The sequence below is a fragment of the Staurois parvus genome, unplaced genomic scaffold (assembly GCF_062004578.1).
Source record: "Staurois parvus isolate SC_StPar_1 unplaced genomic scaffold, SC_StPar_1.0 ptg000192l, whole genome shotgun sequence".
NCBI lineage: Eukaryota > Metazoa > Chordata > Amphibia > Anura > Ranidae > Staurois > Staurois parvus.
Genome location: NW_028317988.1, coordinates 8432347 through 8447496, shown reverse-complemented (window position 1 = coordinate 8447496; position 15150 = coordinate 8432347). Strand labels below are relative to the sequence as shown.

The following is a 15150-nucleotide window of genomic DNA, read 5'->3' as shown; positions in this document are numbered from 1 at the left end:
CCTAGCTGCTCAAACTTTAAAAGCGCTCACTTATTTCTTTATTTATAATGAGTGGATCAAACCTGCATTTTTGTTACACAAAGCCACAGGTTTTTATTGTTCAGCTTTACAACCTTGTACACCAGTGTCCTAACAACCAATGACATTGTAGTTTGATAAGGTGGATGCCAGTCACCTGAGGACATCCTTGTTTGCCCCTCCCCTTCTTCTTTCTGTTTGCACTGGGGTCACATTAGCTGAGTGAGGGTGAGAAAGTGAGGGAGAAGAGAAACATTGGAATACTAGTCAGTACCAGTGTTCAAAGGTGTATTTGCTTTGGATGAGTAAACCACCTCCAACGTTGGTGTCCTGCACACGTGGAAGCTGCTGAATTATGTAAAACTATTGGTTTTATTTTTTACATTTTAGAATGGGGCACCTCGAGATTGTGTATATTTTTAAAGGGTGCCTTGGCTGATAAAAGTTGCAGAAACACTGCTCTGGATTCATAGCATTGCAGTAAGGTGGTGGTAGGTTAGGGACCAGCAAGGGGGTCCTGATCCATTATTTGATCTTCCAATGGTGCTGAACACTAGAGTTAAATTGAAAATTTTCAGCAAATTTAGTACAAGCAGCTAAATAAATGCACAACTACAAATTAGTAATTATCTGAAATGGGGTGAGACAGGCATAAAGATTTTTACATTTTGGGACTGATAACTTACACATTTCGATAATTAATTTTGTCCTGACGCTGGATTTCAGGAGAATAAAACTGAAGAATAATTAAATTATCCATTAAACAGTTGATTAAGACTGAAAATTTCATCTTCATATTTTGGCTGAATGGTTCTTGTGCGCTAAAAATGAACAACAGAGATTAAAGATCTGTTCCAGCTGACAAGTAAGATCAACCAGTGAACATGGAATACTCTCCAGAAAATAGCATAGCTGTGTTTAACTCTTTTGCTGTCATTTTATTTGCATATATAGCATCCTCCTAGTTGGGTTGTGTTCAGGTAAATGTGGTTGTTGGCTTCCCTGTAGCAGGGGAGCAGGGATCAATTGCTTTTTGGGTGTTCTGGGTTCTGCTGGTGCAGGTTCAACGACTTCCCCCTGCATCTCAATGAGTTCTGGGATATAGTGGGTAGGAGAGTGAGAGCCTCACCTGAACATTTCTACAGTCTTAGCCAATCCCTGGTCAGAAGAGTGACCAGCAGGGGGCTGAAAGGGGTATAAATAGCCTGGAGCCTAGAACAGAAGACTCTTGTTCCTGGGGAGTAAGACTAAAATACTCTGGGGCTGTCAGCTGCAGAACAGAAGAAGACCCTTTTTGAGGTCCCAGATCCAGTTAGAGCTCAAAGACCTCTGTCCATAGTACCCTGAAGCAGTGCAGGAAGCTCCGCAGAGGATCCAGGCCTGGAGACATCAACTACAGAGACTGGCTGGTACTACATGAGGTATTACAGTACCCAGGGGACAGTGAGTACTCAAGGATCCTAGAGACTGTCCTTGCCACCTTTGTGAGAGCTCATTACAGTTACTTGTCTCAGAACTATTCCTCTGTTATTTTGGGTGTCCTGTGCTGTCACTAGGGAGAATACACCCTGAAGGAGCAGATCATTTACTAGTATCCTCTATTGTATTCCTGCTTATTTTGGAGTATCCCAAGTCTAATCATCACAACATTCAAGTTAAATCAGCAATTAAACAAAAAAAAAAGACATGTACTTGTGCCTATCAGGGAATGGAACCTAGGATCAAACAGCCAGCCCAACCTGGGGTCTGTGCTACACATACAGGTTTAAAAGTTATTTTAGGACTGAAGATTAGCTAAATTTCCCAAACAGTATACATTTTTATGGAAGAGCTCTGGCGCCATCCTAAAACAAAATTTACAAAACAAAATTCTGACTTTTGATGTCAGAATTCTATTCTGAGTTTCAAAGTCACAATTCTGAGATTGAAAGTCACGTTTGTATGTGCTAAAATGATTTTTTTTACTGAAAACTGCAAATATTGTGGGACATAAAAAAATTGGAACTACCACTGTTTTGTTCTCCCTGCTTTTAGAAACTATATGAAATAGCCCTGGAGCCATCCTAAAAATGTATGAAAATTTGGTAAAAACTGAATTCTGTCTCTGAATTGAGAACTCTGACTTTTAATCTCAGAATTCTGACTTTAAAAATCAGAATTCTGACTTTAAAAATCAGAATTCTGACTTTAAAAGTCAGAATTTTGTTTAATACATTTTAGGATTTCATACATTTTCTGAAAGTGACATTTACAAAGAACAAGAAAATATAATTTAAATTGCTGGTAAATGACAGTTTCTGGCCACTTACATCTTATTACGTATTGTAAACTTATTAACTGGAGATTTCTTTCATCTATACCAGGCCCTTATCATAGATGAGGGTCTGGTATAGCTGTTAATAGGGTCTCTCTATAATCTACACCAGGCTTTAACCAACCAAGCAAGCAGCTTGGCTAGCCAGGAAAGGAGGGGCCAGTGAGTGTGCAACCCCCTTACCTTTAAGGGACCCCTCAGATACCACTTGCCCCCCTCAAATAAATGAGTAAGGGGAAAAAGTACTCCTGGTTACTCATTCAAAAAAAAGTGGATAAAGCCACTACACACTTTTTGACAAGTTCTTTAATAACGCCTTGTCCCCATTTTGATGAGGACAGGGGCCTCTTTTCCAATATCCTGGCCTGGTGGCTGGGGGAGGGCTGCAGGGGGGATTTGTCAGATTCTGGAAGCCCCCTTCAAAAAGCCTTCAGATACCAACACCCACTACATGAATGAGTAAGGGTTACTCTTTCACAAAAAATTGCAAATAAATAATTGCAAATTGTAAATACAGAAGCCATGGATTTTTGACAAGTCCTTTATTATTCATGCTTAGTTAATGGTTTATCGTTTGTGGGTTTTTTTTGGGGTACATCATTAAAATCCAAATCAGACCACTATCTAAGATAAGGGACTGGTATGAATTTTAAAAGGGAACCCCATGCAAACAAATGAAAGAAAAAGTGTGGTGTCCCCCTAAAATCTATACCAGACTTTTTTCTTGATGAGAATCTGGTTTGGATTTTAAGAGGGACCTCATGTTAGACTATTCCCAGACTCCTTTTTTAAAAAGTGACAGACACCTTAAAAAAGAGGGCCCTTGTGTTCTCAAAACATTGGTATTTAGTCTTTTTGCTTATATAGGACTTCATTAAATCATGATTTGTGTAGCACTACCCCTTTAAGAGCCACTGAAGATTTGGGTTCCCCTATAGTTATGCACAGCCAGGCAACACACATTTTCCACAGAATTGCATTCCAGAGACAGTTAAACATTCTTGAGCTTGTTTTTCAAGTTTTATTAGTGAATTGAACTTGGATGGTGTAAGGTGTGTATTGGATGCCCAAGGGAACTGCAAACTGAGGACAACTTCCTGTCAACTATATACAAGACTTTACACAGCAAAACTCTTCTTGGAGAGCTCTCCAGCCTCTCCTGGAGTATCACCCCAGACCCAAGATAAATCCTTGTCTTTACCCAGCTGTCTGGAGGAATCCCTGGGCAAGGGTCCAGTGCCTGCCACTTTAAGATGAACAGTTCCGGGTAAGGAGCTAATCAGGTTTCCCACCAGAGTGATCTTTTCCCGTTTGCTGACACAGGGGGCGTAGGGCTACTCACTCAGTCTCTGTCCTGTGAGCTGGTGTATGTAGGTGGCTGCCTTCAGGCCTTTTGCTGGGCTGGCTCCTTTCCGGGCTCCACAGGTGGTCCTTGTTCTGGGGGACAGTGAAGCTGAGCAATCCTACTGTCCAAGTTTCAAGCCTGCTGGTAGTCCCCTTCCTACTGGGCCACCTCCCAGGCTTCTGCATTTCTTTCTCTCTCACATCTTCCACCTGAACTCTGCTGCTGCTGACCAGGCTCAGTCACACTTAAAGGTTGCCCTGGGCCCATGCCAAGCCTCCTGCCTTGGGATTGGTCAGGATCACCTAAGTTTGCAGATCAGTCCCTCCTCACCCTCACCCACTGCTTCAAGAATTTTCTCCAAAATTCTAGAGCAGGGGAGGTATTGAGGTACTGATCTGCAGAGCCATTTAGCCCTGACCCAAATTTGACTCTGCTATTTCCCCAGGCTGCTGCTCAGCCTCTCCATCTAAAAATTAGCAACTAGCTACTCCAGGCTATCTAGAGGGCTGCTGCATTTGGAATCTACGTCTCTGTGTGCTCTTTTTTTTTTCTTCATTGTTTTTTCATTTCTATGCCATGCACCCATCCATTACCAGGGTTACTTATGGATGCTGTGCAGTATGGTTTGTTAGAGATTCTGTATATACTGTAGCCCTACAGAACAGACAGTGCACAATCTACGTGTGTTTATCCACTGCTTCTCTGCAAACAGGAAACAGGAACTTTATTCAGAGAAAAGACACATAATACTGTACCAACACGTTTCGTCACCACAACGTCATCAAGGGGCGGATGACGCCCTTGATGACGTCGTGGTGATGAAACGCGTTGGTCGTGGCCTACTTGATGCTAACGTCAGGACGCTCTTTTGGCAGTGTGTGTCAGAGGTGATCCGCGGTGAGCGGAGATCATTATCAGTTCAGTGCTGTATATTGCTGGTGAAGCTGGTGTCTGTCTGGACACCTCTCTTGTGAGTTGTTTGGCATTTTAAATAAATTTACATGTGTTTAAAACGTACTGCACCATCAATCTTTTTCCTTTGTCCCTGAGTGAGATTCATATATGGAGATACGGAGTTAATGGAGAGATGCATCATGAGATCTATGGCTGTAGAGTATTGATTATTTCAATGAAATCCGATTACCATTAGTATTTACCTGGATGTGATTGAAAAGTTACTACAATTAACACCTGGATACTGTTTACCCATCACTCCCAGAGCAAAAACGTTATTGCTGTTTTATAATTTGAGCAGCATATAGCTCTGGTGAGTCCATCTAATTATCTGGTGGTGGATTATTCACAATTTTATGAATTCACAGAGGAGATATATATTCTTATTATACTTTTTTGATTTTTTTATAATTTTTTGATTTTGAATTTTCACAAATTAATTATGGATATTTAATTATGTTGATATATGAATTCACAGAGGAGTGATATATATCCAAAAAATTTTGGATTTGCACAAATTAATTATGGACACTTAATTATGTTGCACAGATTGATTATGGACATTTAATAATATGGATATATATTTTATTTTGCGCATGCCTTTATTATATATTGTTCACTTTGCCAATAATATTTTTTGGTTGGGTTTTGCTGCTATCATATAATTTTATTGGGATACGGTGTGGCGCTTTTTCTATTTTGATTTATTTGGTACATTTGTACATAGTTGCTAAGGAGTTTGACCTCAAGTTAGCTGTTCCTTGGGCATCCCATACACCCTTCAACCCCATCCACATTATTACCCCTTTATTAAAATCACAAAACCAAGCTCAAGGACTGTTTACTGACTATGAGTTCAACGCGTGGAAGAAAATGCACGTTGCCTGGCTTTGCAGAGCTGTAGGCGGATCCAAAACTCAGCGACTCCTAAGGCAGCAGTGCTTCATTAGTATATAACTCTTTTTATAATAGTCATCATTACATGGTAATTGCAAAATATACTACAGTGAGCCTTGTAGGGAAGTCTGCCATTATAGTTACATAGTCTGGCTGAAAAAAGACACAAGTTCATCCAGTTCAACCAATTAATGTTTCAATCCCTGAGACTGATTAAAGAAATACATGAAGTTCTCAAACACTATTTAAGGAACTGAAACTCTGAATTTAATCTGAATTTTCCATTTTCCTGTTTTCTAGTTATTTTACCAGCTGGAAGGGGACATGTGTCTGAAGATAATTGAAAATGGAGAACACAGAGATATCCACATCAAAGAAGGAGAGGTACAGCAGATGTCACAACAGGAAATGTTATATTTAAAGGCAAACCCCACCCCAAATAAAAAATAGTTTTTTCGAGAATGCATATAGCTTTGTATCACAATCAACAGAGAACAATGAAAACTTGGTAAAATATCAGTCTACCTATGCTTATTTTACACTCACGTTACTAGGTACACCTGTTCAACTGCTTGGTAACACAAATTGCTAATCAGCCATTCACATGGTAGCAACTTAATGCATTTAGGCATCTAGACGTGGTGAAGACGACTTGCTGAAGTTCCAACAGAGCATCAGAATGGGGAAGAAAGGCAATTTAAGTGACTTTGAATGCTGCATGGTTGTTGATGCCAGACGGGCTGGTTTGAGTATTTAAAAAACTGCTGATCTACTGGGATTTTCACGTGCAACCATCTCTAGGGTTTGCAGAGAATGGTCCGAAAAAGAGAAAATATCTAGTGAGCGACAGTTGTGTGAACAAAAATGCCTTGTTGATGTCAGAAATCAGAGGAGAATGGGCAGACTGGTTGTTGTGACATTCAGATGGTAGGGTCAGAATTTGGCATAAGCAACACGAAAGCATGGATCCATCCTGCCTTGTATCAATGGTTCAGGCTGGTGGTGGTGGTGTAATGGTGTGGGGGATATTTTCTTGGCACTAGCAAGGTGTACCTACCTGTAATAAAGTGCCCAGAGAGAGTACTATTCCATAACCTGTGCACAGATTTGTATGCACATGATGTTGCACATTAAAACTTACATTTTAATGCTTATTACTGCAATTCATTGTGTTTTCAGACACAGTTCAGGCCTGAGTCAGTAGACAGAACTGAAAAGTGAGTATGACAGGTCAGAATAAGGCCGCCATAATACACAGAGTGCAACGGAAGAACCCGGGACTGACCGGAGTAACAACTATACCTTATGTGCCATTTTATTTTTCTGGAGTACTGGATGACTTTCATTGTCCATTAAAACACATTTCAAACAAGAAAAACAACAAAAATAACTTCTGCTAACCGCAATCAAGATTAAATAGATTTCTAATTTTTCCTTAATTATAACAAATTTCCCTTGGTAAGGCAAATGCTGTTTTGGCGTTCCTCCCTTACGTGGCTTTGAAAATAGCAGCAGAGTAATGTGTCCCTCACTGATGCAATTTGCTATAAAAATTAATCTGTAATGAGGGCAGGGATACATTTTGCTCAGGGATTTCTGGTTATTTTCTACTCAAATGGAGTTTTTTTGAGTTGAATTCCAGGCAAATGGCTACATGTATAGATAAAATACATAAAAGAGAGCTGTTTTACCTGCCAAATGATCCCTTTCTCAGAGCACTGCACAGTACAGACATGTCTGGGAAGGCAGAAAATCAGATTTTTTTCTGCTGCAGTTAGGTGACACTTACGATTTTTGTACTTTCCCAGTCTGTGACTGGACAGTGAAGGAGAAGCAGCAGACTGATGAGCTCATCTCTCTGATTCTCTGCTCTCTCCTCTTATGAACATGCTCCTTGTTAGCATATGTAAACATGAGTGGGAGGAAGAGACCAACCCTAACAGAAACCTACAGCCCACAATGGCAATACCAAAAGAAAATTGACACCCAGGGATTTTATGGGTAAACCCAGAATGTGGAACCAAAGTAATAAAGAGTAAAAATATCCAATTTTATTAATCACTTATATAACACCAAAGTGATAAAGAGAAAAAAATATCCACTTTTATTAATAACTTATAAAATCCAAAGATATTAAATATTACAAAAACAATGCTTATAACATACAGAGACAATGGTTCTCCTGCCCCCACATGGGCTGAACATTCTAGTGAAAGACCTCGAACGCGTTTCAAGGAAAATGTCTTCTTCTTCCTCAGGAGATCGAAACTGTAGATAAACAGATAAACCAAAAATCAAAATCAAATAAAGTAACAAATAAATATATATATATAGAGAGAGAGAGAGAGAGTACAGTACATACCAGGACGCAATACGCATGGCATACTCTACTTACAGACCATATAGGGTGATTGTTTGTCAACATCTTGCATCTTCATACAGTACAATGGCATATGTGTGTCCAGCTAGTCATCAGATAAGACTGGGGATGAGCCCCAATCAGACTACACCATCTCCACAGAGACTAAAGAGACCTGACTGCACAAAAGGGGGAAACAAAGGAAGACAAACTACAGCATAAAAAATTGCCCATGTAACATCATTAGGTATGCATGTATCTCCTGTTAGCATATGAGCACTGCAGCACAACTGGCTGTCTTGATTTGCTTTTTCTTCTGAACCTCTTGATGATTAAAAGGAACCTGCCAGAACTGGAATGTGAAAGCTGTTATGGCTGACTTTTTTGAGGCTAAAAGCTTTAGGGCTGTCATTATCATCCTTTGCTACTTGCAGTTTCATGGACCTAAACCAAGGCACTAGTGCATATCAGGTGTGCTATTGCTGAATTGCCTGCATGCTTGTGATCAGGGCCAGCTGATTGGTACCCAATATAGAGTGAAGGTACACAGAGACCAAGGATGGTGGCACAAATATTATTATTTGGATAAGCATAAGTAACAATTAACCCTTGGAGACAGTGGCCAGGGCTCACAGTGCCAAACAATATGGCAACGGCACCTTAATATCTCGGGAAACCTGGGTACAATACCTCAACAATGTTGGTGGTACTGTAACACAGTCTATGCCAGCAATGGGCAAACTACGGCCCGCGGGCCGCATACGGCCCGGCGGACCTTTTAATCCGGCCCGCGGAGCTAGGCTCCTCTCACAGTCCGCCCTGAAGACCGCTGTAGCATGAAAATCTGTCTCCTATGAGGATCTGTCCCCCTCGACGTATCTGCGCATGTGCCGGAGATCGCCGATCGGCTGCTAATGCCTGAAACTGGCACATGCGCAGATACGTCGAGGGGGACAGATCCTCATAGGAGACAGATTTTCATGCTACACCGGAACGGCGCGGGACATGGCGAGAGGAAAGGTAAGTGAATTGACACAGGGGGGACTTGGGGACTTAATATGGGGAATGAATTACTATAGGGGGATGAATTACTATATGGGGGATGAATTACTATGGGGGATGAATTACTATATGGGGGATGAATTACTATATGGGGGATGAATTACTATAGGGGGGATGAATTACTATAGGGGGGATGAATTACTATGGGGGATGAATTACTATAGGGGGGATGAATTACTATGGGGGATGAATTACTATGGGGGATGAATTACTATGGGGGATGAATTACTATATGGGGGATGAATTACTATGGGGGATGAATTACTATATGGGGGATGAATTACTATATGGGGGGATGAATTACTATAGGGGGGATGAATTACTATGGGGGATGAATTACTATATGGGGGATGAATTACTATATGGGGGATGAATTACTATGGGGGATGAATTACTATGGGGGATGAATTACTATATGGGGGATGAATTACTATAGGGGGGATGAATTACTATGGGGGGTGAATTACTATATGGGGGATGAATTACTATAGGGGGGATGAATTACTCTATGGGGGATGATTTACTATGGGGGATGAATTACTATATGGGGGATGAATTACTATGGGGGATGAATTACTATGGGGGATGAATTACTATATGGGGGATTAATTACTATGCTTACTATGGGGGAATATTACTATACTTACTATGGATGACACATACACATCATTCATCTACTCTTGGTCCGGCCCCCGGGTCCAATATATGAACCCATTGCGGCCCTCAAGTCAAAAAGTTTGCCCACCCCTGGCCTATGCCCTTGAGAGGACACTTCAATCAACTTATTTTACCAGAGCAGCATCTGATGAAGGGGGTGGCTGATAGGGAGAACAGTGGTGCAGGCGGCTTTGGCAGACTGATAAGAAGGTCCTTGTCCCAATCTTGCTCTGGGGGCACTGAGCAAGAGGGAGGGTCTAGAAACGCCAGCAGGGGACCCTAGAAGAGGATCAAGGCTGCTCTGTGCAAAACAATTGTGCAGAGTAGGTAAGTATGATGTGTTTATAATTTTAATGAGAAAGAACAAGGCTTTAGAACCACTTTAACTCTAAACTGATGGCTGAAAGCTTTCAAAGATTGTTTATGGGCAGTGGGTACCGTAGTTTGTCTCTGTTTCATGGACGCACACATTTTAAACCTTGACGTATTGATATCTACTTACTCAACACAATCTTGTCTGTTATATTTTCTTTAAAAATGGTTATTATGTATTGTGTTTGTGTGCACTACAATTAGTGGATTTTTTACTAAGAATATAGCTTTGGTAAGCATGTGCTAATAGCGTGTGAAATTAAAAAATTGTAACTACCAATTGGGGGTTTTAACTAATCTTCATGCCTAAAATGTGAAAAAAGGCAAAAAACATCACTTTCAAAGAAAGGGTTATTATTATTATACAGGATTTATATAGTGCCAACAGTTTGCTCAGCACTTTCCTTAAGTTTATTACACTCATATGGGAAAAAAGGAAAACCTAAGATGACCTATAGATAAACTAAGTTCTAAAAAGCACACAAGCTGTATCTCCGCAGGGATAATTGTATGGGTAACAAAACAAACATGAGTGCAGACAAAGCTGATACCAGAATATCTTTCTGACTTGGCCTTCCCAAGGACATCTGTGGACTAGTCTGCCTTTGTGTGTTATTTAGTTATTGGTGAGTTTGATTAGAGAAAAGAAAGTAATTGTCAGGTGTGAGCCTTAACTATGGCTTATAGCAGGAAGATAATGTTGTATTTGCATGAATTGTCTCCAGTCCATTCCTCAATAACACGTTGTGTCTGCACAGATGTTTCTGCTGCCTGCTCGAATCCCGCACTCTCCGCAAAGATTCCCAAACACCGTGGGTCTTGTATTCGAGAGGAGGAGGTTAAAAACTGAAACAGATGGCCTACGGTAAAACATAATTTTATTAGTAATATTTTGCTCTATAGTAAATAAAATATAATTTAGAAAGCCAAAATAGATAGATGACCTCCATTTAGCACCAGCTCAAGGTACTGGGATAATTATTGCCTAAGGCCTTAGGCTGAAGGAAGTCCTCTTATTGTGCTTCAGCGCACAAGCACCTAGAGCACTGTGCTCCCTGTTCCCAAGTTTCTATGCCCTCCCTTGAATCAGAATGCTCCCAGTTTGGGATTCAGGGAGCCACTGAATAGAATAAACTGTCATGCACACTTGTGTTTTTACAGCTGTTGTTTTTGGCTTTTGACGTTTTTATCTATAGCTAGTAAACCTCCCCAGCATGTTATCCTATGTGTCCATGCACACACAGACTGTAATCAACATTTTTTGGTTGGGACGTTTTTTGGCTGGCAAAAAAACCCAGGAGTAGTGGGTTTCTAGAGGAGTTTTTTAGCTGTAAAAACACTCTAACACTGAAAAATATGGTAAAATGTGTTAAAACGCCGCAAATCGGTGTTTTTGGATTTTTTTTCATTAAAAAATTTTTGTTTTTGGTCCAAAAAACGCTAAAAAAACGCAAATGCGGAAAAATGCGGGAAAACGCTGCTAATCGTGGCAAAACGCCACTAAACGCTAATGCAAAAACACAAAAAAAAGCTGAAAAACTCAAGTTTTTAACATGACTTTACACAGCTAACGTTACCAGCGTTATTAAAGCATCAAGTGTGCATGGGGGCTAAGTCCTCATGCACACTGGATGTTTTTGCAGCTGCTGTTTTTGGCTTTTGATGTTTTTTTCCTACGGCCAGTAAACCCCCCAGCATGTTATCCTATGTTTCCATACACACATAGGCTATAATCAACGTTTTTTGGCTGGGACGTTTTTTGGCTAGAAAAAAACCCAGAACTAGTGGGCTTCTAGAGGAGTTTTTTTAGCTGTAAAAATGCTCTAACGCGGCAAAACATGGTAAATCGTGGCAAACCAGCGTTTTCAGACTTTTTTTGATCACAAAAAAGTAATTTTTTTTTGGTCAAATAAAACTCAAAAAAACTAAAAAACGTAAACACGGCAAAACGCCACTATACGCTAGTAAAAAAAAAAAGCTAAAAAACATTTTTAACATTTTAATGTTACCAGCGTTATTAAAATGCCCAGTGTGCATGGAGCCTAAATGCCACAAAATCTAAACAAGTAGATACTGATGTCAGTTTTGTGCTTGGAGCTGCCATTAGGATTTTGTGTGTTTCGGGAGCAATGGCTGTCAGAATACAATAGCTGGCAGGATAGATTCCTCCATCCATGTTGTTGAGCATGGTATGGGATCTGTTGGCATCATGTTGTGTATGTGTAGCTGGCTATAGATGGATCGAATCTTGGCTCGATCCATCTGTGGGCAGGCTGGTTATACTGAAGTCGATCCATTGACTTCAGTGCAACCAGCCTATCTAATTTTTTTCATGTAATCAATGCTGGTGGCTGGAGCCACCAGCAGTGATCAGGGAAGGCTTCCCGTTGACAGAACACAATAGAGCTGTGTGAGGGATTCCCCCATCAACACTGACTGTGTTGATGGGGGTATTGAGCAATCTTCTTCCCTTCTACCCGTGGTGGAAAAAAAGAAAATTGCATAATCTATGGGCTGCTTTACACATTAATTCGTATTCATGCACTTAATATGAATAAATGTATTTTTACGGGTAAGTTCATCTTAAAAAAAATAAAACAAATACATGCACATCTTTATGCAGGTAACAAATGTGCATTTATTATTTTTTTAATTGGAGCCTAGAAAGCATTGCATCAGTAGATCGCAGGTGCCATGCAGGACTCCTGCAGACTTGTCAGTGTATTTGTCTGCTCGTATCTTGTACAGGCTGGCAGATACACACTGACAGGGAGAGAGAATTAACTCAGCAGTGCCATGGTAGTTCATTGAGAACTACAAGCCGACAACCACAAAGGTTTTTTCTTAAATAGTGACAGCTAGCAGGGGACAAGATCCTTCGCTGGCTATCAATAGATGCAGCGGAGCAAGCAGCAGCTCTGGGAGTGGGAACATGTTACATTTTCTACTGTAAAAACGGGTGGTCCCAAAGGTCAACTTATCCTTTAGTGTGTGAGGTTAATGATGACCCCGCAAACTGCCTGGGGAATGGGATGTCATACTCAAAAATTCATAATTAGCAGTCAAATTGTAAGACTGAAAAGTTCAGCTTTGGACTCAAGCAGGTTATATAAAATCCCGTTAATGTTTCTTAGGAGAAGATTGTAAATCCTAGCTGGATCATAAATTCCATTGAGACAGCTAGCAAGGGCAATGAAATGTCTAAATGTAGTTTAGCAGGTGTAGCCAGGTGCTTGTCTAAGAGTGAGAGTGAGAGAAACACTGGCTGCAGCTGCTCTCTGTAGCTGCTGCCTGCGGTGCTAAACTGGTTAACAGCTATATTAGCAACAGGAGGGAGCTGCTGAGCAGGAAGAGTTGAATAGACTGAGTCAGGCAGCACCACACTGTGGGAACTGTAGTCCAGAAAAGAGAGAGACTCTCCTGTAATCAAGAGCTTTTGAACTGCATTTCCCAGAGAGAGATTACCAGGTAGAGGAGAAAGAGTTGCATTTTCTCAGGCTAAACAGGACACAGCTTCCTCTTGCCATGAGGGAGCCCTGAGAGTGCACATCGCTGTCCAGTGTGCACCACCCCTGTTGCATATCAGCAGCTTCAGTGAGATCCGAAGTTCTGAGTCCAAACGTGCCGACAGCCAGAGTCTGGGTGCAGAGCAGAAACTGGACTTATCACTGTGTGTGACTGGATGGTGAACTGCAGTATTGCTGGAACTAGTGGGCTGCTGCTGTGGTGATTTATTATCTGCTGCTAGAGCAGGGGCAGACTGACAACTCATGGGGCCCCCAGGCAATAGGGGATCATGGGGCCCCTGTGTTCTCATCCACACCCAAAAAAGCCTATGAAAAAGCCAATGAAAGGTACCAGGGGCAACTCATGGGGCCCCCTACTGACCTCGGGCCCTTGGGCAGTGCCCGAGTGCTCGAATGGTCAGTCCGCCCATGTGCTAGAGAGACTGAGACCTTTAGGAACTTACCATGCAGCTGCATTGTTGCCTGCAGGCTTGACTTGGACTATTTTCATGTGCACCACTGGTATGACTGGGCCCCAACGTTAGCCAGCTGAAGAGTTACGACTAAACACTGTTCCTTTACATCTGCTATACAGACCTTCACCTATTGCCTATGATAAAAGTAACCTCTAAGGGAAAATTGTACCATAATCTAGCCATTTTCTAGACAAGTTATCGTATTATTATTTACAATACAGTTAATGCTTATATGCACTGTTTATTGTTGACTTTGCTGATGCATGAGTTAATTCTGGTCTAGTGGTACAGAACTCTATTCTATGTTACTTTGGCGTAGTGATTATGCTGCCTAGTGAACTATGTCTTAATCCAGGGGCGGACTGACAACTCATGGGGCCCCCGGGCAATAGGGGATCATGGGGCCCCTGTGTCCTTGCCCAAACTCAAAAAAGCCTCTGAAAAAAGATAACAGGGGCATCTCATTGGGCCCCCAACTGACCCTGGGCCCTCGGGCAGTGTCCGAGTTTCCAAATGTTCAGTCCGCCCCTGCCGGAATCCCCTCCCTGCTCTACATGCCCTCATCCCCGTGCTCATCCCTGACATAGTGGTGCACACTGTGGGAGTGCTGCCCACTCCCCTTAATGAGTCCTGTCCAATAAGACACCTGGATCTGCACCACCTGATTTCCTTCCCTTCCACAATGCTGAGGAATAGAGCTGCCAATCCAGGTGCAGCTGGAGGAGGAGAGGGAGAGAGATCTGTGCATGAGTGCACAGGAGTGGGGCCGCTGTTAGAAACCACTGAGCCCCATACAGCCAACCTGAAAGGGCCCTCCCAAAAAACACAGTTATGACTGAACACAGTGAGTGATCGGTACCGAGGAAAATGTGACATATTTACCAGACCCTTCCCCCACTCACCATCCTGATTGATCCTAACGTGTGCTTGCAGTTGCCGGTGGAAGGAGAGGAGGAAAGGTGGCAGTACTGTGGGGGTGGGGACACACAGGGGGGTCTGGGCAGTAGGGGAAATGTATGGAGCACACAATCTCCAGCACACAGCCTGTGATTGATATCGTCAGATCTGCGTTCCAGCACAGAGGGGGTGTGTCCCTTCCCTCCAATCAGCTCTCGGAGCTCTCCTCACTGAGCTCTTAAGTGTGTCATTTCACACAGTCCCCCCCTTATTTTCTGAACTCTCAGACAAGC

At 41.9% G+C, this 15150-nt stretch overlaps 1 protein-coding gene across 1 annotated transcript in view; it reads left to right on the top strand.

Annotated features, from left to right (window-relative positions):
* HAAO (3-hydroxyanthranilate 3,4-dioxygenase) overlaps positions 1–15150 on the top strand; it is a 91196-nt gene that overhangs the window by 30740 nt on the left and 45306 nt on the right. The window contains exons 3-4 of the mRNA XM_089677853.1: positions 5829–5912; positions 10737–10843. Coding sequence (XP_089533979.1) covers positions 5829–5912; positions 10737–10843 — 191 coding nt within the window. The remainder of the gene's footprint in view (positions 1–5828; positions 5913–10736; positions 10844–15150) is intronic.